A 26,627-nucleotide genomic window follows, 5' to 3' on the forward strand; every position below is an offset into this window, starting at 1 on the left:
GTTTCGATTGCCTGTCAGAGCCCTAGTAAATTTCGTTTTTTTTTTACTTGTGCAACCTGTCACAATGAATTTAATCGGTTATTACACATACATACCATTTTACATTGCAAATCTATCAATACCACTATAAAACTATATTATAAGTCATTGTGTACTTTTGAATAAATCCATGGTTAATGCTACATTTATGACATGAATACAAAAATATCCTCCTTCGACACGGATTTGAAACAGCGATCTAAGGATATAAGCATTCGCCGTTCTGCAGTCCTCCGCTCTACCAACTGACTTCATTTTTCCTCATTTGTGAGTTAGCTTGGATTATTTTTTAATTAGGAAACTGGAAATGCACGTTTGTTCTCTATCGGGGAATGTGCAAACAACAGGCAAATGTATATCTTCAGGGCGCATTTATGAGGTAGGAAAAGGTTCCTTTTTCGATCCGGATTTCAGCATTTAGTTTTCTACAGTCTTCCGCTCTTGCAACTGAGTTATGGATTTTAGAGAACTGTGGATAAACTTGAAGTGATTTGAATTCTTCTGTATGATTGGATTCGTACACCTTGACTATTCTTTAAGAAACTGGAAATGCACATATTATTCTCTATAGGGGGATGTGCGATCAACAGGTAAAAATATTTTTGGGGGTTCATTGATGAAAAAGATTCCTCCTTCGAGCCGGATTTGAACCAGCGACCTAAGGATTTCAGCATTTTGCGTTCTACAGTCCTCCGCTCTACCAACTGAGCTATCGAAGGGACATGTAGAAATCTTTGGAGCAAAAGGTACATGTTTGTATCGTAGCATTGAGTTTCGCCTTCTCTACCGGATGTTGGTCAACGTCGACCATTCAACAATCGTGAAATTTCCGTGTATTGAGCGCTCGTCAGAACTGTCGACATGTCTCCAAACGGGTCTTTCCAGGCACAACTTTCTTCAATTATGGAGACGCTGACGACGTCTGCCGTTGCAGAGATTACAAAACTGGTCGATTACAGTTCTGCCCTTCTATTCTCGGAGATATCCCGACAACAGGGAGAGAACGACGCTCTTCGGAAGGCATTGTACTGTATGCAAATCGAGCTCGGGACCGAGAGACCAAAGCGGGGCACCTCTTCTGTTGATATATCTTTAGAAGTTCAGCTTTGCGACGAGATCCGTAAGTTGAGTGTGACGATGTTCTCTTGTAGCGACTGTAGCTAGCTCTGTGTAATCATGCATGTTGAAAGTCACTATAAGTAGCAAACATCACCCTTTTATTGTTGTGTGCAGAGAATAATAAAGGCGTGGGGGACCACTGGTTTCCGGACAAGCAGTTGGTTGTGAGTGAGAGGCACTATGGAGTGGATGCTGCCATCGAATTGGGAGAAACCAGTGCACCGCAGCGCAGAACAGTGAAGGAAGAAGTTGGTTGACACTCATATTTATGGTGTATGGTCCCTGAACTGCTGCATGTCAATGTTGGCATAGCTATATGGATGGTGTATTGTATAAATTAATTATAAGACTAGGATGGAACAACACCTCTCATTATGTTCTTGTTTTACCAAATTGCCCACTTTAAAAAAAATCTTTAACGGCATATTGACAACCAATGAATAGCGAGTGGAGCGGTCCATGTTTTCATATCACATTAGAAACCCAGTGTGTCAGAGAGAAAAGTATTGATCTAAAATACGAAGTTCCTGTCGGTCAGTGGTAGTCACTCACCCATGTTGTTCAGTTTGTGTCCACATACAACGTTAGCTTTGGAGTGCAATGGCTAGTATGTTATAGAAGTGGTATAAGGATAGTTTAAACATTTAACCTCCTATTTGTTGCAGTGTCCTGATGTGAAACAGGTCATTTTACAACCAGACCCTAAAGGTGAGGACAGGCCGGAGGAGGTTGTGGAGGCCAGTCACCCGGAGGAAGCAGAGCACATCATTATCGGTGGAGAAGGAAATGGTAGTTATATCTGACAATACTACTAACACTGTGATCATGTTGACAGTGTTCTGTTGTGTGAACTGCACTTTTTCTACCTGTGTTTACTGGCCCTTCTCTATTTGAATATGTGCATGTATGTATGTATGCTAGGAGACGCAACCAACATTTCCCAACAGGGATACACCAGTAGTTAGCTTATCTATCTTATCTTATGTTAAAACCGACTTTAAATGAAAACTAACTTGAATGTTAAAACGCATGTTTTTCTGATACTTCCCACTAAACTACGTTGTCATTGTCAACAAATGCTCAAAAACCGTCACTTGACTCTCACTGTTTCTGCAGGTGGCCTGTCCCTAAAAGATGATTTCCAGGCCATGGACGAGAGCCAGTCAGAGGCGTACCACAGCTCCACAGCAGAGCCCGAGGAAGAAGACACCAGCCAAGACTTCAGCGAGGAGCTGGAGATGTGGGTCAAGTCTGAGCCGGGGTCAGAGAGCGACACCGTCAGCTTCACCCCCAGTGTGGCAGAAAACAAGATGGTCGACCACCTCACGGGCAGGGAAATGCACGCCTGTTCATACTGCAACAAACGCTTCAACTACCGTAGCCAGGTGATAATCCACGAGCGGGTTCACACGAGGGAGAGGCCGTTCATCTGCAAACAGTGTGGCAAGGGTTTCTCCCAGATTAACAACCTCAAGAAGCACCAGCTCTGTCACAGGGGAGGGGAGGGGAAACACGAGTGCGGGGAGTGTGGAAAGGCGTTCTGCCACACCCAGAGCCTGAAGAATCACATGGTGGCAGCTCACGGCTTCGGTTCAAGGTTGGACTGCGAGACGTGCGGCAAGACGTTTCACAATAAGAAAGCTCTCATCGCACACTCTACCAGTCACAGCAGGGCTTTTGGCTGCGAGACTTGTGGGAAGGCTTTCGGTACGAAACAAACTCTTAAGATCCACCAGTTCACTCACACGGGGGAGCGTCCGTTCATCTGCAACTACTGCGGCAAGAGCTTTGCCTACCTCTGTAACCTTAAAACTCACAAGAGGGTTCACACTGGGGAGAAACCCTTTGGCTGTGAGCTGTGTGGCAAGTGTTTCACTCAGAAACACTGCCTGGAGAAACACTTGTGTATAGATTAAAGAGCTGTAGATATACAGAGTAACTGCAGCAAACTACCGTCTATGTTTACTTGTTGGCACCAAATGTTCCATGGCTGTAACATTCTAATCTGCGTTCTGACTAGAATGTTGTGGTCTTGTAGTCTGGGTACCAGTCTGTTTAGCTAACGTTCCACTCCTTGTGCTATGGGCCACAGAGATTGGCCTTTCTTCAATCTCAGTGTTTAATATGCAGCTGGATTTTGTGAGGAGTTGCTGATTTGTTGTTGGAAATAACGTTATTGTTTGGCAATGGCACAGAGTACAAGGAGTGGTATGTTAGCTAAACAGACTGGTACCCATGCTAGTGTTCTTGTGCTATCATGGGGGAAATTCTAAACCTAAAACCAAGTTTGTGGAATTCTGCGTATTCTATTGCTTTGTTGAGGAGACTTGAGTGTTTCTAGTAAAGTGTCTACATGTGTGTGGGACAGATTGACCTGTGCATACATTTATAGTTTTTTCTTATAATATCACATTGTTATTTTAGGTAATTTGATCAATGTTTAGTTAAATTGTAGCTGCCATTTTAATTTGCACGATCACGAAGTACATGGTCAGTTACTACTACAACTTCTATCATTACTGTGGCGGTAACAATAGTGTGAGGGGATTGACACACAAAGCCAAATCACCCCTTCACATTCTGATTGGACAGAAATAGATCTCCCCCTGTTGAGTTAGGTTTCTCTCAAAGTGTATTGGTCGTCACTAGCTTCCACAGCTACAAAGTCATAAACCCGCCAGTTTCTACAGTTTCTCTTCTTACATTTTGATTTTCAACCTAATCACACTGCTATTCTTATACCTAACCATAACCTTAACATGAAGAGCAAAAATGAAAATACATACATTTTTACGATATAGCCAGTTTTGACCTTGCGGCTCGTGAAAACAAAGTTTATTCTGATCAAGGTCGTTTTCCCTACTGACCCTTTTTACTGTAATACAAATATTAGCCTACATATATTTTATTTGTTTTAACAAATGTAATTTTGACAAATCAGCTGGTATTCACTGTGTACATTATATCCAATCCATGCTTTAACGTTGTAATGATAAAATATTGTATTCTGTCCTGATTCTGTCCACGTATATAGCATAACATATACTGTTGTATTTCATTGGGAAAACAGTTCTTGACAATACGTATTTCACTTGGTCTGGGTATTAAGTATTGCTAGAATAACTATTTCACTAGAATTTCACTTTCATCTTAAAGCCGCAATCAGCAGTTGAAACAATAACAAAGCGTCCGAGCCACCCCTGTTTTTGGTAACAAAGCATAAGGAGGGGGCTGAAGTAATGTACCAACTCTCAAATTCATAGACGGAGCTGTGGATGCAAGGACTGACCAACCGTGATATCAAAATTATATTTTTAACCATGTTTTAAGGCTATGTAGTGTTTGTTTACATTTACTTTGTTTACAAACATTGGGATTTTTTTTTAAAGTATCTATTTTGGGTTCTGATAAGGTATGACAGTTGAATCTAGCTCATGAGGCATTTATAGAGAATAGTTAAAGAAGCTACTCCTTGCTGCACTCTATTTGGGTGGAAGTGAGGATATGGCATTTAGGGATATCGATAAATACAATGGCGGGTCCCTCCCCCATGAAATGCTTGTATTTCTCCACGAGCGGAGCAGCACACTCTCACCCGAGTTTGGTGGATTTGTGAGTAAACAAGAAGAATCTAATGGTTGACCATTGGAGTGACCTCAGCCGACGTGGAGGAAAGCTTCCCCTGCCTGAAGCGCATTCATGACTTTGTGAAAGGGGAAAAGTTGGACGATCAGCTCCACCAGAACATGGCCATGATGTGCATAGAGAATGAGGGTTTGTCACGAACTCGGGGAGCAGCACTGGTATGACAAAGTCACGAACCTCTGGGCCAGAAAGACCAAGAGAGAAGATGAGTTCATCACCAAGGTATGTCACCTTTAGAGAGTGTGGGTGTCTTGAGTGTGTGCCAAACTGTACCACTCTATTGTTTTGATGAAATGGCCTGGTTATTGTTATTTAGAGCAGTATGAATGTGTTGTTACAGATGGCTGCAGGAGGGTTGAAAGGACAGGCAGCGAAGAGGACCTCCACAGCAACAGAGGAATCTCAGGCACGATGACGAGGTTTTTCACACCTGAATGATCTGAATCTAGATTACAACACACAGGTCTGGCCATCATTGTATGATTTTTTTTGTGTGTAAATGAACTGAAGCTTACGGACAATGTCAAGGTGGTGAGTTATTCACCATTTTTTATGAACAAATAAGGTTTTATATGTCAGATTGCTAAATAAAGAGCAAAATTATTGATAATTATTATATTATTATTTGTGGCCTGGTCCTATAAGAGCTATTTGTCACTTCCCACGAAGTTGCCGGGTTGTGACAAAAACTCACTCATTCTCATGTTTAATACATTTATTGTATATTTTGTGTGTGGCAGGCTTACAATGATGGCAAACCAACAACATTTGTGTTTTGCTGACCCTGGTGCCCGAGGTGGTACGCAGCTGGAGGTTGAATGTCTGAAGGGGTATGGGACTATAAAATGTTTGGGAACAACTGCCTTAGACAAATACCCCCTCCACAAAAATATACCGTATGTTGAATTCCTAGGCCTAGTTTTTTTAAAGTTATCTGATCGAATTAAACGCATATAAATAGAATGGCATTCCCATTCAAGTTAATTAACCCATTCTATTCATTAGCCATTTGTTTTAACTAGGGAAGACAGTTAAGAACAAAGTATTATTTATAATTACAGCCGAGAACAGTGGGTAAACTGTCTTGTTTAGGGGCAGAATGACAGATACGTATCTTGTCAGGTCAGGGATTCGATCCGGCAACCTTTACAGTTTCTGCCCCAGCCCTTTAACCACCAGGCTACCCCAAGAAACCACCTGTCACCCCATTTAAAACAATTTGATTGCCGAAATCTGATCAGATAACATTGGCCGGGTGATTGGACAGATGTGAGTTCCCAGAGTTACTTTTATTTGGTTAGTAAATTATACTGATTACAGTAGAACCCAGATTTATTTCATTTTATAGGTGTAGCCAGCCTACTACAGTAGTTCAATCAACTCCCTTTGCTCTTGGTCGTTTATGCCAATGGAGCGGTATAGGTCTACACATTCCTAATTTTTTACCTTACTAGGCAAGTCAGTTAAGAACAAATTCTTATTTACAATGACGGCCTAGTGGGTTAACTGCCTGTTCAGGGGCAGAACGACAGATTTGTGCCTTGTCAGCTCGGGGGTTTGAACTTGTCCAACTAGTCCAGCACTCTATCCACTAGGTGACCCTGCCGCCCCATTAGTGGCTGGTGCGCTATCACCGTCACAAGCCAGCAGAAAACAAACGGGTGAACATTTGACATGAGTCAAGTTATTACATGACGTAGATAAATTTAACCTTGAGATTTATGTTTTTTCTGTGACATTTATTCATGATAATAGTCATTTCAATGACAACCATAAATGTACATCAGAATTTGAGTTTAACAAGTTGTCACCTGTCACTTTGTTTTCGTGAAAATAAATATTGTTTTAATGACAAGAACTAGTTGCACTTTCTCCAGGTTGTGTATGACCTACGTTCATTGTAAAAAGCTTTGTTTGAATAGAACAACTTATAAAAATGTGCCATTTTATCTTCTATGAATTCTAAAGTTAGTTTCCCCACCATGTTTTGAGATTAGGTTTTTTTACAGCTCACTTTTCTGCCATGTACAGTATAAAGATGTCAAGCCCAAGACAGATCTCGATAAATGGGTAAATTGAGGCTTAATAAATTGAGGACCCTCCAGTCTTTTTGTCCTCGTCTCAAATCCTTTATACTGATCTATTTTATATGCGTAGAATTAAAAAGCAAATGTACTGGTCTTAGACAATACTGCCATCTTCCAGAATGTACCACCAGCCTATACAATGTCATAGTACTTTAAAAAATGTTTATTACTGGAAAACAATAACGGTTGAGGTACATAAATGGGAAATGACATTTGAAATCGCATCACATTTAGCCCTTTGGCGAACACTTACAGTCATTTACAGTCAGTAAACAGCCCATGTTGAAAGCGGTTAGAAAAGGTGTCAAGCAATTAACAGTATCTTCGCAATGTTGGCTAACAGCGATAGTTGTGCACGCAGATGAATGGTAATTGTCCGCCACATCCGCAGTTCCTCCACCCCTGGCCCACTACCAAAGGAAAAATGACAAAATAAAAGTAATGTCGGTCATTTCATCGGCTTAGTTCTGGGACTATGCTACATCTTGAGGTTCATGTCTTACCAGCAGATTGCAGGTACATGCAGGAGTTGCTGGTTGCGGTGCTCTGGCTGTACCAGTTGGTGTAATACATTCCTGAGCGGTCGATCCACATCCAAGTTCCCTGAGTAAACAAAGAGTCATAAGACTTAGCTGCACTACTGTCCCTTAACACTAAAATATCTGATATCATACCTAGGTGCATGATTAAAATATCAGAAGCTATTTAAACACAAGGCCCAGTGTGTTTCCCGGCCATGTGCTCTGAAGGAAAACTCTAGGGCCCGGAACTGTTTCTTGACCGGTCATTGTCAGAAAAACTTAGGGTGCTACGTAGGCTTAGATGGCGGAGGTTTTCAGGGCAACCCTTTCTCTCACCTGGAGGTAGAATCCACCTATCCAGGCGGTGGCTCTGTTGGCTGTTCTGGTTATCTGTTGCAGGTAACGATACTCGGGGGAGGAGCTGGCAGAGGCCAGGCTGGCGCCCAGTTCATTGCAATGTTCCTGAAAGAAGAGCGGGGAGGTGAGGGGTGAGACACGTGCACACACTCACACAGTAGGCCTGCACATGAACAAAAGTGTTGCGCTCCCTCATAGTGACATTACATTATACAGACACAAACGCACATTTTTTGAAAGTGAACAATTTGCAGTCATAGTAACATATTCACGTCAAGATTTTAGACACTAAATATATTACATTGAGAAGTGCGTTACCTCAGCTCCGAACCAGGACCGAGGAGTGTTCACAAACATGTAACACTTGGACTGGTAGCTGAACCATCCATCAGGGCAGAACCTGCGTGCCGCTGTGAAGACGAAGATCAAATACAACACTTGTTTGACATCGTAATACAAGGAGTTGATCTTGTCAGGAGTATGACCTTTCCAAAGTAAAACGTTTGATCTCATAATGTAAAACATGAATGTTTATTTAGTCATGCTGGTGATGTTTCCCTCCCTGCTGATGGGAAACCAAAACATTATTTAGTTGTGATCATGCATTGCACTGTATACACGGGCATCAATAGTAGAACCAGTGATGGTTAACTTAACATCATTCATCATGGAGAGTCCCTACCTTTATCTTTAGGTGCTGCTGCAGCCACCTCAACTGCCTCATTCTCATCTTCTGAAAAGACACGTAAACACATAATAAGACAATAAGACTTTCTTGTTGAAAGCCACCAGCAAATCACAGACAATGAGATTCAATATAATTATTTTCATAGCTAATATTTTAGACATGGCCTGTAGTTTAATTAGTTTGTTTTCTACCAATGTGAAGAAATTGCTATTGATCAGGAAATGATGTGATGCTCAAATGAGGTGATGCTCCACAATAGACAGTGATGTTCCTGCTTGATTAAAGCCTATAGAGAAGAACTGACCTGGGGCGTCCCTCAGCTTCTCCTCTGCTGCAGGAGCCTCAACCTCAACATCCTCCTCTGCTACAGGAGCCTCAACCTCAACAGCCTCCTCTGCGGAAGCACGGAAACAAGGAAATCAATTTGACTTTCATTCAACTGGGAATTGGGAGAAATATTGATTCAGTGCTCTATTACTGCTCTCAATACAAACATAATTAGAGCTACAAACCTGGGGCACTTTTTGTCTCTTCTACCGCCACAGCATCGCTCTCCACAGGAACTTAAAGGGGAAAACACAACTATTGTCATTATTTAGTAACAATGAATTACCCTGTGCTGTATTAGTGACATTGTTGAGTATTTGGCTGACTTACCTGCTGCTGCCCTAGCAGAGAGGGCGACACAAAGTAGTGCAAAGATGATCAGAACCTTCATGGTGGTGATGATGGTGGTGCTGCTTGTCTGGATGAAAAGGGAGAGAGAACGTGTTGGAGAATCAACTAGAGAGAGTGATACACAATCATTTCAGACTATCACTAGACACGAGTATTTCCCTACAGAAGACAACCTTAAAAATATAGCTAAAAGTTCATCATCACCACAGTAAATACATACATCTAAACGGAGAAAGGGAGAGAAAATAAGCCATGTTGAATGAGTCGACACTCGGCAACAGATGCTGTAGGATTTACCTTTTGTAGTAGGTAAATCACTGTTTTCTTCTGGTAGTCTTCCTCAGGTAGGCCAGTGATGGAGTGATGAGTGGAGATTTGTACTCTCTTTATATACTGTTATGTCCCGCAAACTTTCACTTATGCACTTGCCGTGAATGACGAAACAGCGTTGGACTTTGACACTTTATGGCTTTGTGTTTATACTTCAGATGAAAAATGCAAGTTTCAACCTGGACTCGGGGGTAGACATAACATAGTAAAAGTAAATCCAGGACACTGCCATTAGTATGGTATGTTACGTTTTGTTTAAATTTTTTGGAATGTCCATCATCCCTTTCATTTTATATGGTATGAATAAAAATGTGTATGATATGTTACAAATTGCAATTCGTACAAAGTTATGAATTTGCGAAACATAAATGTTACGAATTCCATTTTTTTGTGGCTAATGTTAGTTAGGTGGCTCAGTTTAGCTAGGTTGCTAATGTTTGCTAGGTTGCTAACGTTAGTCATGTTAGGGGTTAGGAGTTAGGTTAAAAGCTTAAGTTTAGGGGAAGGGTTAGCTAACATGCTAAGTAGTTGCTCCATAGCTAAAAAAGTAGTAAATATTTGCTAATTAGCGCAAATGGTAAAGTTGTCCATGATACGATTTGAATACACATCATTTGGGTTGATAGACATTCATGTTATATGCCCACTCATCCACCCTGACCAACCACCCTACTTTATTTTTTGACCAACCACCCTTCTTTCATTTTTGCCTGAAGTAACCTTCTGTCTTATTTAACCATACAAATGTAACATATCATACTAATTTGGTCAAATGTAACATATCATTCTAATTTGGGTTTACTATGTTACGTCTAGTCTTTGAGACCAGGCTGCCAGATTAGGAATTAAAATACAGCCTTTATCAATGTCACTTACTGTGTTCCAGTAAGCGGTGGTAAAATAATAACAATGTCCTTATTGTGATCATGTCTGGAACGGTGCCCTGGAGATCACCTTTAATTCTTTGCTGTCCATAAACTGCTTCCTTACCTGACTTGATGTCATCCAAGGAGTGATTCGGACATGAAAAAAATACTATGTTTCAGACTAACTTAAATGTTTCATCAATATGTGGTGACTGGAATGGTATCAAACCCATGGAGACCATGTGTTTCCAGCCATTACTATGAGCTCGTCCTCCCCAATTAAGGTGCCACCAGCTGCCTGTGTCGTAAGTCGCCTTGGCTTCTGCGAGCCGGAACGCCTCATATGAGCAGGAGCCTATCTTCTGTTTCTGCATTGTGAAGAAGCTTGCTAGTCTATTGCAATGGACATTAGACTACTAAGTGTATGTTGTGTAGTAGGATGTTAGTAGCCCATGTGCATCACCCTAATCATTTGCTATTTTTCCCCCACTTAATTTAGTCTACTGTTGGTGTCCACATCACCAACGATCTGTCATGATCCAAACACACCAAGACAGTCGTGAAAAGGACACGACAAAACCTTTTTGACTGAGGCTGTTGTCATCTATTATGTCATGTTGTCAGTAAAGATGTATTGTAAATGTGGATTGTCTTTTCAAGAAATAAGATAAAGACATTCCATACAGGATGGAAATTGGTCTACTGCTTTTGTCCCTCCGATATACAAACATACATTGAAGAGGCAATCTGCTGTTGCTACATCCATTTTTTGACTAATAAGTTAATGATATGTACCCATTGATTCTTGAAGAATATAACTCCTAAATAATGAGTTTAGGTCAACTGTCGTAACCCATCATAATCCAAAATATAAGCTTGTTTTTCTTCAATGAGTGTAAATAATGTATAAACAAACACTATAGAGCCTCAAAACATGGCTAAAACTATCATTGTGATCGATGGAAGGTGAATTTCCGAGTGGAAACATTTTTACAACCCCATCCCTCAGCTTTTTACAGGAACAGGGCAGGATTTGTTATTGTTTCAACTGGTGATTGCAGCTTTAAATTGGAGAGACTGGAAATGTTAGACAAATCGCTGCAAAAGAACAATAAAGTGATTATAACTAAATTAACATACCCCTACGTTATCTCAAGGTCAATCCATGTCCGTATTGATTTCCTTATCACAATTATGGTTTCATCATCACTTACTGGAACACACATTCTTGTCCTTGTCCTTGATAAATGCTGTATTTGAATTCGAAATCAGATCTGAAGTATGTACACAAAGCCATATAGTATATTTAAAATGTATAATATAATTATATTAGTATTTTATTGACATTGATGATATTGCTTTAATTTTGTATTTAATTTAAGTCAAACTAAATCCTTTCATGTCTGACCCACTCCTTGGATGAAAAGGAAATGGTTTATGGTCGGGAAATAATAAACGTGACTTCCTTGGCAAAGTTCCATACACGATCACAATAAGGACATTTGTGTTATTTTGCAATCTCTTACAGGAACACACCCTCAAACAGGGGCTGGCCATGTTCTGCTGACCTTGAAAATACTGTATTTGATTTCCTAGTCTGGGATGTTTCATCTTAAGTATAAATACAAAATCATAAACCGTCAAAGTCCAATGCGGTTTCGTAATTCACAGCACGCGCGTCAGTGAAATCATGCTGGACAGAACAGTACATAAACAGCGGAGAAATCTACACTCATCACTCCATCACTGGCCTACCCGAGGAAGAGTACCCGAGGAGAACAACAGTGATTTACCTACTACAACAGTTAAGAGTCCTATAGTGTCTGTTCCCGAGTGTCAACTTGTCTTATTTTCTCACCCTTTCTCCGTTTAGATGTATGTATTTACTGTGGTGGTGATGAACTTTTAGCTAGATTTTTAAGGTTGTCTTCTGTAGGGAAATACTCTTGTCTAGTGATAGTCTGAAATGATTGTGTATCACTCTCTCTAGTTGATTCTCCAACACGTTCTCTCTCCCTTTTCATCCAGACAAGCAGCACCACCATCATCACCACGATGAAGCTTCTGATCATCTTTGCACTACTTTGTGTCGCCCTCTCTGCTAGGGCAGCAGCAGGTAAGTCAGCCAAATACTCAACAATGTCACTAATACAGCACACGGTATTTCATTGTTACTGAATAATGACAATAGTTGTGTTTTTCCCTTTAAGTTCCTGTGGAGAGCGATGCTGTTGTGGTAGAAGAGACAAAAACTGCCCCAGGTTTGTCGCTCTAATTATGTTTGTATTGAGAGCAGTGAATCAATATTTCTCCCAATTCCTAGTTGAATGAAAGTCAAATTGATTTCCTTGTTTCCGTGCTTCCGCAGAGGAGGCTGTTGAGGTTGAGGCTCCTGCAGCAGAGGAGGCTGTTGAGGTTGAGGCTCCTGCAGCAGAGGAGGCTGTTGAGGTTGAGGCTCCTGTAGCAGAGGAGGCTGTTGAGGTTGAGGCTCCTGTAGCAGAGGAGAAGCTGAGGGACGCCCCAGGTCAGTTCTTCTCTATAGGCTTTAATCAAGCAGGAACATCACTGTCTATTGTGGAGCATCACCTCATTTCCTGATCAATTACAATTACTTCACATTGAAATCTGCTGCAAATATTGTTTGTACATATTTGCACGAAGTGTGTGTGAGATTGTGTTGTGTATTATGTGCCTCATTTGTTGATAAATTATATTTGAGGCATTCTGTTTTGTCATACTTCACATAGGTACGAAACAAATGATTTTAACTGCCTGTCACCTATAACATATACCTATGAAAACAAACATATTTATATAGTATCTATAACTCCCTGACATAGTGATTTGCTGATGGCTAAATAGTAATATCGAGGACTGTTTTATTGTTTGTGCTTTTCCAGAGGAGGATGTACCGACTGAGGCTGTTAAAGAGGTGGCTGCGGCACCTGAAGGTATGTTGACACCTTTTATGGTGAATTGTGTAAAATAACAACTATCACCTTTATTGGTTCTCCGATTGCGGACTTTCTGTACATCGTGCAATGCATGGCACGCAATGAAAGACAAGTGTTTTTTTGGTTTTCTGTTAGCAGGGAGGGAAAAAAACACCAGTATGACTAAATGCACGTTCATGTTTTATATTATGAGATCAAAGTTCATACTCCTGACAAGATCAACTCCTTGTATTACGATGTCAAACAAGTGTTGTATTTGATCTTCGTCTTCACAGCGGCACGCAGGTTCTGCCCTGACGGATGGTTCAGCTACCAGTCCAAGTGTTACATGTTTGTGAACACTCCTCGGTCCTGGTTCGGAGCTGAGGTAATTGCGCAACAGGCAATCGGGTATAAACCCTTGCAGCATCAATAGCAGGAACAAAAAATAAATGATGAGTCTGTCGGAATTGTCTCACGAACAACTTTATTTTCAATAACTTACAAATTCTGCATTTATATATAAAGTCAACAATAATCAAATAAAACCTGAGCCTATAATATTCTTTATAACACTGAATTGGCTTCGGCTAAAAACGAATAGGTCGATAATTATCAGTAGGCTATATGCCTTTTGCCTACCTAACTGTACAAATCCTAAATACAATCAGATAAAACAAATCGATATTTATAACATACTTCATAACACTTAAAAAATAATAACATTGGCTTATGCTAAAAACGAATAGGCTTCAGGACATGCATTTTTCCTATCGAACTGTACCAGTGCTAAATAAGCCTATAGGGGTACAAGCTATAAAATAAATATAGCAGCCTAAATTAAACAAGTAGCCTACGAAAATAACCTATATTAGTGCAAATAAATAAACAGTGCAAATAAGTCTTTCAAGGTTTGACAGAATATGTTTAGCCTATTCTATAGTTTATGTCTTTCGAATAAGACCTATCTGGGTTTGAATAGGCCTAAAGGCTACATTAAAAAGAAAAGAAAAGTGCAATTAGGAACCATTAGGTGTAAGTGTCTCACCCCTCACCTCCCGCTCTTCTTTCAGGAACATTGCAATGAACTGGGCGCCAGCCTGGCCTCTGCCAGCTCCTCCCCCGAGTATCGTTACCTGCAACAGATAACCAGAACAGCCAACAGAGCCACCGCCTGGATAGGTGGATTCTACCTCCAGGTGAGAGAAAGGGTTGCCCGACATAGTGAGTTTTTCACATAATGAGTTTTTCGACATAGTGACCTGACCAGAAACAATTCTAGGTCCTAGAGCTTTCCCCCCCAAGAACAGGAAAAACTCTGTGCCTCAGCATAGCTACTGATATTTTAATCATGCAGCTAGGTATTATATCAGATCTGTTAGTGGTAAGGGACAGCAGTGCAGCTTGTGGTGGATAATTTCTTTACTATCAAATGAGGGGAGGCTAACTTATCACTCAAGTCAGAATTATACCTAAACTAAATATTTATTAAGTATTAATAAGGGATCAGGTCAGTACAACACACACATATAAAGTTAATCGATTGAGTGCTCTACGATAATGATGGATGGTCAATGAATCACCCTCAGATGATTCATTGAGAGCCCCGAGATGAACGTACAAAGGTCTTTTATAGAGATACACCCCTTTCAACCTACATGATGAACAACAGATGTATGGAATGGGTCACAAGGTTAAGACTAGTATGAAAGATACTTATAATCCACAGCAGACAGTATCTGCTGTAAAAACAGTTATCTTTGTGTAGAGACCAGGTCTGGCCCTGGGGTCATCTCTCCCAGGTACCATATAGAACAGAAACATTAACTCATGCTATGGAATGAGGTCTCTTTAGGTTTTATCACCCAAAAGACATCATAAATCTCCTGTCAGTGTTATCTCCCAGTGGCCCACTTTCAGTTCACAATAGAGTTATAAGAACCCTCTATTCGTTTGCAAAAAACAACCATTTGATGCAATAAAACTATTATAACATAATCTTGCAATTTTGCTCTCACAAGCTGTAGCTAAGACTTATGACTCTTTGTTTTCTCAGGGATATTGGATGTGGATCGACCGCTCAGGAATGTATTACACCAACTGGTACAGCCAGAGCACCGCAACCAGCAACTCCTGCATGTACCTGCAATCTGCTGGTAAGACATGAACTTAAAGATGTTCCGCCTGGTCTCATGGACTAGACGTAACATAGTAAATGTAAATCCGGAACACTCACATTAGTATGATATTACCTGAAAAGTAATGACAGGTAGCCTGGTCCCAGAACTGTATGACGTGTTAAAATATGCCAGAAAAAATTACTACGATTTTTGTTTGTCTTTTTGTAGTGGGCCAGGGCTGGAGGAACCTCGGATGTGGCACACAATACCCATTCATCTGCGTGCACAACTATCGCTGTTAGTCAACAAGATATTGTTAATTGCTTGACACCTTTTCAAACTGCTTTCAACATTGGCTTTGTTTACTACTGACTGTAAGTGACTTTATGTGTTCGCCAAAGGGCTAAATGTGATGCAATTTCAAATGTAATTGCCCACTTTATGTACCTCAACCTGTATTGTTGTCCTGTAATAAACATTTTTTATGACATTGCACGGGCTAGTATGGGCTAGTTCTTTCTGGAAGATGGCAGTATTGTCTACGATAATCTCTGGCTCTTAAAAGGGGCAATATAACAACATGGATATGGTGATTTTTGTTGACAGCATAAAATGGGATGAGAAAAGGTCTGATATGACTGAAAGTCTGGAAAATCTTCAATGTATTTATTGAGTCTTTATTGAGCCTGTCTTTGGCTTGGCTAAGGCTCTGTTAAATCGAGTGAAGGGTGTGGATAGAGGTGTGTTTGGATGGAACATTTGGCACAGAATGTTTTAACGGCCTTATTTGGATAAGAGGGTTTCCAATAAGCAACGGTAAAAAACATTGCTGACAAATCAAATTGTATTTGTCACATGTGCAAAATACAACACCTTACAGTGAAATGCTTCCTTAACCAACAATGTAGTTAGGAAAAATAATTGTATATACTAAAATAAACTGAAGTAAAAAAATAAAAATAAAAATAATTAAAGGGCAACAATAAAATAACAGTAGCGAGGCTATATACAGGGTGTACCGGTACAGAGTCAATGTGTGGGGGGGGCACAGGTTCGTCAAGGTAATTAAGGTAACACGCGTTTAAGGTAATATGTACATGTTGTTAAAGTGACTATGCGTAGATAATAACAGAGAGTAGCAGCAGCGTAAAAAGGGGTGGGAGTGGCGGGGGGTCAATACAAATAGTCCAGGTAGCCTTTTTATAAGCTGTTCAGCAGTCGTATGGCTTGTGGATAGAAGCTGTTAAGAACCCTTTTGGACCTAGACTTAGAGCTTCGGTACTGCTTGCCGTGCGGTAGCAGAGAGAACTGTTTATGACTAGGGTGTCTGGAGTCTTTGGCAATTTTTAGGGCCTTCCTCTGACACCACCTGTTATAGAGGTCCTGGATGGCAGAAAACTTAACCCCAGTGATGTACTGGGTTGTACGCACTACCCTCTGTAGTGCCTTGCGGTCAGAGGCCGAGCAGTTGCCATACCAGGCAGTGATGCAACCTTGCTCTCGATGGTGCAGCAGAACACGTTCTCTTGGTCATTCTATATCTGTGGTAAAAACAATAAACATATATGATGTACTGGAAATTAATACTTTTACTTTGCACACGATCTTGAGACTAATACAACCTCCATATAGTTTGTCTGGGGTTAAGATTACTCCAGTGCTCAGTTTATAACATGATAACATGATAACCAATAACCATAATAAAAAAAACATTGATTTACTCAATGTTAAACAATGATTCTGCAAACCATAGGAATAATTTATTCGTTTTTCCTCTCTAACAAGCTGTCGTCAGAGATGACCCAAAATAATATTTAGTGCTCAAAGATTTGACTCTGGATAATGCACATTCTAGTCTCCACTCGGTAGGTGGCGCTTTCTAGCTTTCTCTCTAAACTTTCTGAACGCTGATCGGATGCGTGTTCAAAGACACAGTTATTAAAGATGGCGGCGCATTGACAACACTCCAGGTATTCTTACAAATATTACTACTTCGTGAACAAGCTGGGGACAAAATCGTTTGTTAGACGTTTTGAATTCTTTTGAATCGTCATAGCTATCAGTAGTTGTGACTAGGTTTCACAAAAACAAGTGTTTAAAATGTCGGTAACGCGTGTTTTGCATCAACGGATAAGCTCTGTCATGGGCATACTAGCCTCAGCTGCTGTGACCGAGATTTGCAAGTTAGTGGACGATTGCTGTGGAGCGTTACGTGTAGAAGTCTCTCAAAGCAAGGAGCAAATCCTATTGCTAGAGAAGCAACTCAGCCTGGCGGAGTCGAGGTACAGGTCGGTGAGTGGCAAAGGGCTGACGCCTGTCACCGGCGACTCACCAGTAATCAACAGTTCGTCGGGCGATTTACCCGCGGCGAATGCCGATGATGCGGACGAAGACGAAGGTAGGCTACCGATTTTTTCTAAATGCCTGTTGTCAGCCTTTGAGCTAATGATTTGCCAAGAATTGGTCAAGTTGACATCTCACTGTCTCTTTTCCAGTTAACACTCTTGAGGTGGACGGTGTCAATGGCAATCAGCACGCTATGTGGAAAGAGGTATCCACACCACCAACTGATGAGGCTGGGCCCCTCACACTGACCCCTGGCCCCATAGTCAGTTCCAATGAGAACACTGGGCCCCCCGCAATGACCCCTGACCCCATAGTCAGTTCCAGTGACATACCCAGAAAGGTAAGAAACTGTACACATAGTAAATAACATTTTTGTGGATAGAAATATACTATATATACAAAAGTATGTGGACACACCTTCAAATTAGTGGATTTGGCTATTTCAGCGGCACCGTTGTTGACAGGTGTATAAAATCGAGCACACAGCCATATAATCTCCATAGACACACATTGGCAGTAGAATGGCCTTACTGAAGAGCTCAGTGACTTTCAACATGGCACCGTCATAGGATGCCACCTTTCCAACAAGTCAGTTTGTCAAAATTTTGCCCTGCTAGAGCTGCACCGATCAACTGTGAGTGCTATTATTGTGAAGTGGAAAAGTCTAGGAGCAACAATAGCTCAGCCGCGAAGTCGTAGTCCACACAAGCTCACAGAAGGGGACCGCCGAGTGCTGAAGCGTGTAGAGTGTAAAAATCGTCTGTCCTTGGTTGCAACACTCACTACCGAGTACCAACTGCCTCTGGAAGCAACGTCAGCACAATAACTGTTCGTCAGAAGCTTCATGAAATGGGCTTCCATGGCAGAGCAGCCACACACAAGCCTAAGATCATCATGCACAGTGCCAAGTGCCGGCTGGAGTGGTGTAAAGCTCGCCGCCATTGGACTCTGGAGCAGTGGAAACTCGTTCTCTGGAGTGATGAATCACACTTCACCATCTGGCAGTCCAAAGGAAGAATCTGCCTGCCCCAATGTGTAGTATGAACTGTGTCAGAAAATAACGGTGGAAGAGGAATAATGGACTGGGGCTGTTTTTCTAGTGGAAAGTCTGTTATAACAGCAAAGGGGGACGAACAGATGTCCACATACTTTTGATAATGTTTTTGTAGAGTAGACAGGACATGGCTTTCTGATGTATTAATTGAGGAAACAAAGAATTGTCATTTCTATACAAAACATTTTGTATCTGCATGTTGCTGAACTATTGGTCCCCAATTTCGGAACATGTAGAATTTGCGTCTCTGAATTTTCGGACCATTTTCTCTTTATTATTGACAATTCATTATTGTCTTTGTTTTTCCACAGCAACATATTACCAGTTTCCGAGTTGGTGAAACTCCCAAGATACAACCGTGCACCACGTGCTGCTCCCTCTACCACTGCCCCTTCTGCCGACCGTCTGCGTTCAAACCCAACGAGTTACACCGGATCATCCCACACATCCAGAGCCACCTGAAAAGTGCAGTTCAGAATGACGGTGAGGGGAACTTTGGAAACCGCAGTGTCAGAAAATAACGATTTCCTTGTACTCAGTAATGCTTTGTAGTTGTTCAATTGAGTTGTATGAATGCCATGTTGTACGTGCTAATGTCCTTTCACACTTGACTTTTTAAAGTCACTATCTAACATTCTTTTTTTTATACTGATTGTTTTATTGTCACCCTTTTCTGTCAGAGTACATCGTCTACAACTGCAAACTGACGTGCAGAGACTATCCTCACTACCACTGCAGCTATTGTGACCATGTACTCTGCAGAAAAGCGTTGTTTATAGAACATTTCAGAGCTTGCAGAAAGCGGAACGGGACTCAAAGACCTGCCCATGTCCAAGCTCAATCTCCATCTGTTGCTCCGCCCCTCCAGCAACATCCCTCTCCAGCCCAGAGACCTCTCACCCATTCAACATCCACACCTGTCCTGCCTCTCACATCTCTACCTGCTGTCCCTTCCAGCTCCAGACCTGCCACCCCTCCGAGCTTACCAGTCGCTCTTCAAACTCTAAACACAGACACACCTCCAATGGAAAAACCAGATGCTTCCGCCAGTCACAATCCGGTCACACGCCAGGATTCGGAACCCTCCTCGCCCGAAGTGTACAGCTGCCCTCCGACGCCGCAGATTGAGACCGAGAGACCGCAAAGACCTTCCCAAAGGGACGCAGTTCCTGTACAGACTCAGTGTGACCACTGCGGCATCATCCTAAACAAGAAGAACTTCAAGGTTCACATGAAGAGGAAACACCACGAAGAGTACATCGCTGCAGAGAACGAGGAGGCCCTGAGGAGATACCTGGCCGAATCCAAGATGGACGTGCCACCCTGGTGCCGTGCCACCAAGGTCCAGTGCGATCTCTGCGGAATCAGACTGAACAAGAAGAATTTTAAGAACCACATGAAGAGGAAACACAAGGTGAACGTGACGGCGTCGGCCTTCCAGGAAGCTTTCAACAGGTGCCTGAGCGAACAAGGCCTGTTGGTGGTCGAGAGCTCGTTGCCCGGCTACACTTATACTAGGACGCTGGAAAGAGGAAGGCGGAGGGAAGAGCGTGACGATGACCTCTTTCCGGACATCGACATGGAAGAAGAACAAAGCAACAGGTTCCCGGACGCCGGCACACTACTGGCCCAGGAAACGGACCTGGCGACCCAGCAATTGCAAGGAGAGAGAGTGCTGACTGGAATGGTAAACTGTCAATGGTTGGGTTTAATATGGTTGGGCTTATAGAGGGTAGGGGAGAGAGGTAGGCCAAATGAAAAAACCATGTCTGATTATCTCATTGATTCAATACAACTCAGAGATCAGTACTCTAGAACCTAGCTATTCACTCACCTCTTCTTTATTCCCAGAATCCTCAGAGGTACCATGGTCTGGGGAAACCTCATCTCCTGGAGGTAAGTACAGTACCTGTAGATTTATCTCACATAGAACAACCAGAAAATCACTTTCCATCTTTCCTAATATCAGATTTAAATCAAATCAAATTGTCACGTGCGCTGAATACAACAGGTACTACAGTGAAATGCTTACTTACGGGCTCTAACCAATAGTGCAAAAAATATATATTAGGTGAACAATATGTAGGTAAAGAAATAAAACAACAGTAAAAAGACAGGCTATATACAGTAGCGAGGCTATAAAAGTAGAGAGGCTACATACAGACACCGGTTAATCAGGCTGATTGAGGTAGTATGTACATGTAGATATTGTTAAAGTGACTATGCATATATGATGAACAGAGAGTAGCAGTAGCGTAAAAGAAGGGTTGGTGGGTGGGACACAATTCAGATAGCCCAGTTAGCCAAACCGCTGACGCTGTTTTTGATTCTCCATACAGGATTATAATAAATATACTTATGTTATGATGATTCCTCAAAAACTAGAACCAAAAAAATACAGTGATTTTGGGGGATATTCACAATGTAATCTATAGAAGGGTTCTTAAATATGATTTAAGATACAAATGTCAACAATCCTTCCTCCACGGGACACTAATATTGATTAAATTGAGTGAAAATCCCCCAAATCATAATTTTTGTTTCTAGTTTTGTGAGGAATCACCCATAAATGCCTTCTGGAGTTTGACATTGTAGCCTACCTAGTGACTTTCCTGGCCTCTGTTATATACAACTCCACTGCTTTAGGAACCGAATGTTCAACAACAAACACTTCACCAAAATAGGCAGCTAAAACACTGGAACCTCTGAAATGATGCACTTTCTTGCAGCTTCCTCTTGAGTCGCTGGTGTGGATCTTCCGGGACGTACTGCGTGTGGATGGAAAGAGAGGCTACTGGAACCTGTCTCTGGTCTGCAGAACCTTCAATGCCATCCTGACAAATGAAATCATCAGGAAGTACTCCACAGGGAAGGTTAGTATCGACAACAACATGCGTCAAAAACAAAAAGGATATGGTAAACAGGCAAAAAAATATATTTGTTCATTCAATGTCATGCAGTGTTTGTTCTGAGGACAGTTTCATGTATGTTTCCAGATGAAGGAATGTGTCTGACAATCTGTTCTGTGTTTCTTTTAGAGATCTGATCCTGAACCCCAGTAGTTACTGAAAGGAGAAGCCAGTACATTGTGCTTACAGGTTACTGAGAATGACATAATGTGCTAATATGCTCACTGCATACACACCTATTACCAATGTTATTACTACCAATGTTTTTATTTTTTTATTTACAACGTTCTCATTTATTGTAAAAACAAAAAGCAAAACGTTATCAAGTTGTTTTGCTATTGCTGAGGACTATCAGAAATCCCATTGGCTATTTATCCATTCTATATTCAGATTTTGTATATCTTTTTACTGTTACATTGTTCAGAGTTAGAATGCATTCTCAGTGTGGTGCTTCAGTTAGTTTGGAGACTACTAACCCTTAGCCTACTCATCAAATTACTTACTTTTAATTGAAGGAATGTATTTATTCCTTTATAATTCAGTTGTATGCTGATTTTGTATTTTTGTACTTGAACTAAATAGTAAAATAATTTTTGGATGACAGTGTGTGTTTGATTTAATTCACAACAGGCTGGGTTTTTAAAACATTTGATTGCTTTTTAGTAGGAGCAACATACAATATGATTCAGCAGCAGGTGGCAATGTTGGAACATAAATCGTATGTGTAAGCAACCTTTATTTTGAAAAGCGAGCCTTTTATTTCGGAGAAATTATCCAGGAAGTAGCCGAAAAATCTTTGTTTATAAAACAGTGTAACGTCTATGGTCTTAAAACGGTGTAGTCTCAAGACGTTGACTGAGCACTTCGTTTCAAATTACTATATCATAAGTGTTTAACATTGACAGTGCGAAGGACATGTACGATACAGTCGCCTTTAACGCTCAGCTGGCCTCCATCGTCGAGGTTTTGGCGAATGCAGCCATTGCCGAAATCTGCAAACTTGTAGATGATGGCCATGCTGTCTTACGTTTGGAAATTTCCCATAGCCAGAGAGAAATCGATAACCTGCGGAGGAAGCTGCTTTTGACAAAATTCCAGAATTCTCGACGAAGCGCAGAGAAATTCGGAGCCCTCCGACACACTGTCAGCAGGCGGGACACAGATCTTGTTGCCCGGGCAAGAGGGAGCTTCCAAGGAAAGTCAACAGGCATACTTGGATATTGTTTTGTCTTTTTACCATCTTTGAAAACGTAAAAAAATAATGGGTAATGTATAATATGTAACGTTTGAGGGATTCTCTTTTCTGGTGCAGTGGAGAATCGCTGTGCCGAGCGTAAAGGGAGACATTTGACGCAGGATGCCACCAAATGGAGAGACGCAGGACGCACAGCGACAGACAAGGATGTGGGCATGCCGGTCAGTTGTCATACACACGCCCAAATGTATTCGTTTTTTTTTTCACATTTCAAATGGTGGTGGGGGAGTTTTTCTAATCAATTGTTTCTGATGAATACAAAACAGATGGCAGATATGCAAGAGGCACCTCTTATCAAAATGGAGAACCTTGACACCAGCAGCCCAGAAGGTAATTTTGTTCAACTTATCAAGTCCATACAATATACACTTTATGTTGAGTAAAGCCTTCAATGTTTATTGCCGTATTTGATTAACTTCTTAGTCATTATTCATAACTATTAAATAAGGCAAAGAATAATCAGTCTCCACTACAGGAAGCTGATGCTGTGCTTTACTTTTCCCCATTTCAGAGATTGTCCAACCAGTCAGTGAGAGCAGTGAGAAGATCATTGTGCCAGAACCAGGTTCTTCATCATCTACTGAACCCACAGACCTTCTGGACCAGCAGGGCAACAGACACAGAGCTCCAGACACCTCACTCAATATAGAACCTGAAAACCAGACGTTCCAGCATCCAGCGTCACAATACAGCAGAGCAAGACAGGACCATCAGGTTGCTGAGGGTGTGACCTGGGAAACTGACCATCAACCCATAGAATACAGCCTGTCCCAATTGACAGAGAACCAAGATACTGTCAACCCAACTGTGAATGCTCCTCATAATTTAGGGCCAGACTCCAAAAGGTTGTCTGAACATCCAGAGAGGAGAGGGGCGCCAGGTAACTCTGGGGTCTACATGTCTGCTTTGGGCTCTCTGGACTGGCTGCCTGATGTGGTGATGGTGGACTCAGTTCCCATTAAAGTGGAGGCAGATATGAGTTCAGAATGGAGCATAACTGGCCAAGAGGTGACATCTGGAGAGGTCTGTTCAGAAAGCAGGCAGCTTGTGGACAACAGAGGAAGAGGGGAAATGGAATCTGTACAGACAACGTGTCCCCCTGACACTCAACATGCAGAACAAGGGACAACTGTAGGATCAAGGTCCAAGTTGCCAGATTTCAATGGACTGTCCACCCAAAACAGCTTTTCATCCCCAAGGGTTACTCTCCACCAGGTTCCCCGAAGAGGGAAGCCAGTCAACTTCCCAAATTTCAACAGAGGCTCCACTTCTTCATCGAAAGGCATAGAAAAGCAGCCACAACAGTTGACGTCTCACTCCACCCAGAGGCAGCTCCAGTGCAGCCTCTGTGGAAAGCCCTTCCCCAAGCCGGCGCACCTGCAGAGGCACATGCGGGTCCATACAGGGGAGAAACCGTACGGCTGCAGCCACTGCACCAAGCGCTTCTCCCACAGCCACCAGCTGAAGATGCATGAGAGGGTGCACACCGGGGAGAAACCGTTTCAATGTGTCTACTGTGGGAAGTGCTTCACCCAGTCTGGCCACATGAAGAAGCATCTCCTCGTCCACACTGGTGGCAGGCCACAGGACCTTGTGCTGCCCTGAGTGTTCCAGGGTGAAGTTTCCCCTAGGTACAGATCTTGGATCAGTTTCCTCTCCCCAATCCTAACCTTAAACATTTGTCCTAAAAAATGCATAACTGCCCCAAGATCAGCATCTAGGGGCAACTTCACAATAATGATAGGCAGGGCCAGGAGTTTTCCCTCACCATGTGACCAGACCAGGGAATAATTCCTGTCCCTAGTTGTAAGGGGAATGGCTCCACACTATTGTGGTTTTCATATGAAGACTGGGTCCATGTGTTTTTGTATTGTTTTATTGGAAGTATTTAAGTTTTCTTGTTTTTCAATCAACAAACAAAACAATCCACATTCACAGATGTGGCAGAAATAAAAAATAAACAAACAAATTTGCAGCAGCACTATCCGTCAACGTGTTATCTATTTCCAGCTTTAACTGAGACAACGAGCAAATAACTTGTTTTACAGCATGTATATACGCACATTTCCTTAATCTCCCCATTCTGTCCAGTTTGAAATATAGCTGAGTAGTGGAGACCAGAGTCGATTGAACCTGCGCCGTCTCTCGCGGAGGTCACAAGTGAGCTTTTCAAGAGGAAGAAAGTCAACAACCTGGTCAATCCACATTTTAAATGTAGGACAGGAATTAGAAGCCCACCTTGGTAGAATACATTTTTTAGCAAAGTATGTGATAGTCATAAACACATCTTCTCTGTTTAGATCAAGAACAAAGTCCTGCTAAGCATTAAGAAGATAGCCACGGGGTCATATCAAACTACATCTAAAATTTTCTATGCAGCAGTATGTATAGATTGCCAAAATCTGTCCGTCTCCCCGCAATGCCAAAACACATGCATGTAAGATCCACTTTCAGACACAGGATGTTGGTGGCACCTTAATTGGGGACGACGGGCTCGTGGTCATGGCTGGAGCAGAATTGATGGAATGGTATCAAACACGTTTTCTATGTGCCATTTACTCCGTTCCAGTTGTTACAAATCGTCCTCCCCTCAGCAGCCTCCACTGCTTTCAGATGTACATCTTTTACAATCAGGAGACATGTCTGTATTCTATGGAGTCTCACTGTGGTGTAATATGATTTGTACAACATTTTTTAAAATAGATTCTTTTATTTTTATATTAGTAGAGGAGCAGTATACCCTGTCGCAAACATCCGTCCATAACTCCTCACTGATAGTCAGACAAAGGTCCTTTTCACAGATTATTTTCAAAGGAGTAAAGGAAGAGCCCACATTCTTAGATGGGAGTCTAAAGATATAGGAGATTTTGCCTTTGATGGATTGTGTTGTAGCCAGAAGGGTCTCAACTTCATTGAGCTGAGCTCTAAACCTCCTCTTGGAAGTGACATGAGGAAATGACGTGTCTAATTTCAGGATATTTAAATTGGATCTTGGCACATTGAATTCACTGCAGAGTTCTTGAGAGTATTTCAGTGAAGTTGTGTTCTGATGAAACTGGTCTGAAAAGGTCCTGAACCCTAGAGTATGCCAAAGTTGAAAGTTGGCATCACTCAGGGCTTTTGTCAAGTCTGGGTTGCATACTATACACATGTGAGAGCATATTTGGGAGGAAATGCCAAGGCATTTCTTGAAGTCCTACTAGTAGGGTGTTGTAAATCACAAGTTTAGGCTTTTTTTTGTGAACCTTTATTTTACTAGGCAAGTCAGTTAAGAACAAATTCTTATTTACAATGACGGCCTAGGAACAGTGGGTTATCTGCCTTGTTCAGGCGCAGAACAACAGATTTTTTTTATCTTGTCAGCTCGGGGATTCAATCTAGAAAACTTTTGGTTACTGGCCCAACGCTCCAACCACTAGGCTACCTACCTGCCCCACTAGGCTACCTGCCCACTTCACTAAAGTTATTAGTGAATATAATTAAGCTTCAAGGCAATGAACCACAGGATTGGGCCTCTGTCTGAATCCACATAGTCTTGTCTGTTTGTGATCCATGTTAACATGTTGTGAATTTGGGCAGACAAGTAGTACAATTGAAGGCAGGGAAGGGCAAGACCACCCTTATATTCAGGTTTCAACAGAGTGGAGAACTTGATCCTAGGTTTTTTATTGCCCCATATA

At 41.7% G+C, this 26,627-nt stretch overlaps 5 protein-coding genes and 1 non-coding gene across 11 annotated transcripts; 4 read left to right on the forward strand and 2 right to left on the reverse strand.

Annotated features, from left to right (window-relative positions):
- The first annotated feature begins 473 nt into the window (after nt 1–473).
- Nucleotides 474–4,539, forward strand: LOC135507102 (zinc finger protein 391-like). The gene is made up of 4 exons (XM_064926647.1): nt 474–1,159; nt 1,273–1,406; nt 1,824–1,947; nt 2,275–4,539. The coding sequence occupies exons 1-4, from the start codon at nt 901–903 to the stop codon at nt 3,072–3,074; spliced, it is 1,317 nt and encodes a 438-aa protein (XP_064782719.1). The 5' UTR covers nt 474–900; the 3' UTR covers nt 3,075–4,539.
- trnay-gua (transfer RNA tyrosine (anticodon GUA)) lies at nt 670–758 on the reverse strand. The gene is given in 2 exon segments: nt 670–705; nt 722–758. It is a non-coding gene; the product is annotated as a tRNA-Tyr (tRNA).
- A 2,496-nt stretch (nt 4,540–7,035) lies between the features above and the next one.
- LOC135507103 (ladderlectin-like) lies at nt 7,036–9,541 on the reverse strand. Of its 4 annotated transcripts, none has more exons than XM_064926649.1 (9): nt 9,432–9,541; nt 9,114–9,201; nt 8,969–9,019; nt 8,761–8,850; nt 8,451–8,498; nt 8,087–8,178; nt 7,748–7,873; nt 7,394–7,493; nt 7,036–7,300 (listed from the first exon to the last, which is right to left on the reverse strand). In XM_064926649.1, the coding sequence occupies exons 2-9, from the start codon at nt 9,172–9,174 to the stop codon at nt 7,227–7,229; spliced, it is 642 nt and encodes a 213-aa protein (XP_064782721.1). In that variant the 5' UTR covers nt 9,175–9,201; nt 9,432–9,541; the 3' UTR covers nt 7,036–7,226. The 4 variants fall into 4 exon arrangements, with proteins under 4 accessions (XP_064782721.1, XP_064782720.1, XP_064782723.1 ...); XM_064926648.1 differs by having other exon boundaries at nt 8,451–8,501; XM_064926651.1 differs by lacking the exon at nt 8,761–8,850.
- Nucleotides 9,542–12,024: 2,483 nt separating this feature from the next.
- LOC135507105 (ladderlectin-like) lies at nt 12,025–15,878 on the forward strand. Of its 3 annotated transcripts, none has more exons than XM_064926652.1 (9): nt 12,025–12,134; nt 12,359–12,446; nt 12,541–12,591; nt 12,699–12,854; nt 13,231–13,281; nt 13,560–13,651; nt 14,337–14,487; nt 15,320–15,419; nt 15,612–15,878. In XM_064926652.1, the coding sequence occupies exons 2-9, from the start codon at nt 12,386–12,388 to the stop codon at nt 15,709–15,711; spliced, it is 762 nt and encodes a 253-aa protein (XP_064782724.1). In that variant the 5' UTR covers nt 12,025–12,134; nt 12,359–12,385; the 3' UTR covers nt 15,712–15,878. The 3 variants fall into 3 exon arrangements, with proteins under 3 accessions (XP_064782724.1, XP_064782725.1, XP_064782726.1); XM_064926653.1 differs by having other exon boundaries at nt 14,337–14,462; XM_064926654.1 differs by having other exon boundaries at nt 12,060–12,205.
- A 1,420-nt stretch (nt 15,879–17,298) lies between these two features.
- On the forward strand, nt 17,299–22,290 carry LOC135507106 (uncharacterized). Its single transcript, XM_064926655.1, has 7 exons — nt 17,299–17,781; nt 17,879–18,069; nt 19,095–19,266; nt 19,464–20,470; nt 20,635–20,679; nt 21,513–21,656; nt 21,822–22,290. The coding sequence occupies exons 1-7, from the start codon at nt 17,484–17,486 to the stop codon at nt 21,843–21,845; spliced, it is 1,881 nt and encodes a 626-aa protein (XP_064782727.1). The 5' UTR covers nt 17,299–17,483; the 3' UTR covers nt 21,846–22,290.
- A 138-nt stretch (nt 22,291–22,428) lies between these two features.
- Nucleotides 22,429–24,928, forward strand: LOC135507108 (zinc finger protein 37-like). The gene is made up of 4 exons (XM_064926657.1): nt 22,429–22,885; nt 23,003–23,108; nt 23,214–23,277; nt 23,459–24,928. The coding sequence occupies exons 1-4, from the start codon at nt 22,608–22,610 to the stop codon at nt 24,550–24,552; spliced, it is 1,542 nt and encodes a 513-aa protein (XP_064782729.1). The 5' UTR covers nt 22,429–22,607; the 3' UTR covers nt 24,553–24,928.
- Nucleotides 24,929–26,627: the final 1,699 nt, after the last annotated feature.

Source organism: Oncorhynchus masou, chromosome 20 (assembly GCF_036934945.1).
Source record: "Oncorhynchus masou masou isolate Uvic2021 chromosome 20, UVic_Omas_1.1, whole genome shotgun sequence".
Lineage (NCBI taxonomy): Eukaryota > Metazoa > Chordata > Actinopteri > Salmoniformes > Salmonidae > Oncorhynchus > Oncorhynchus masou.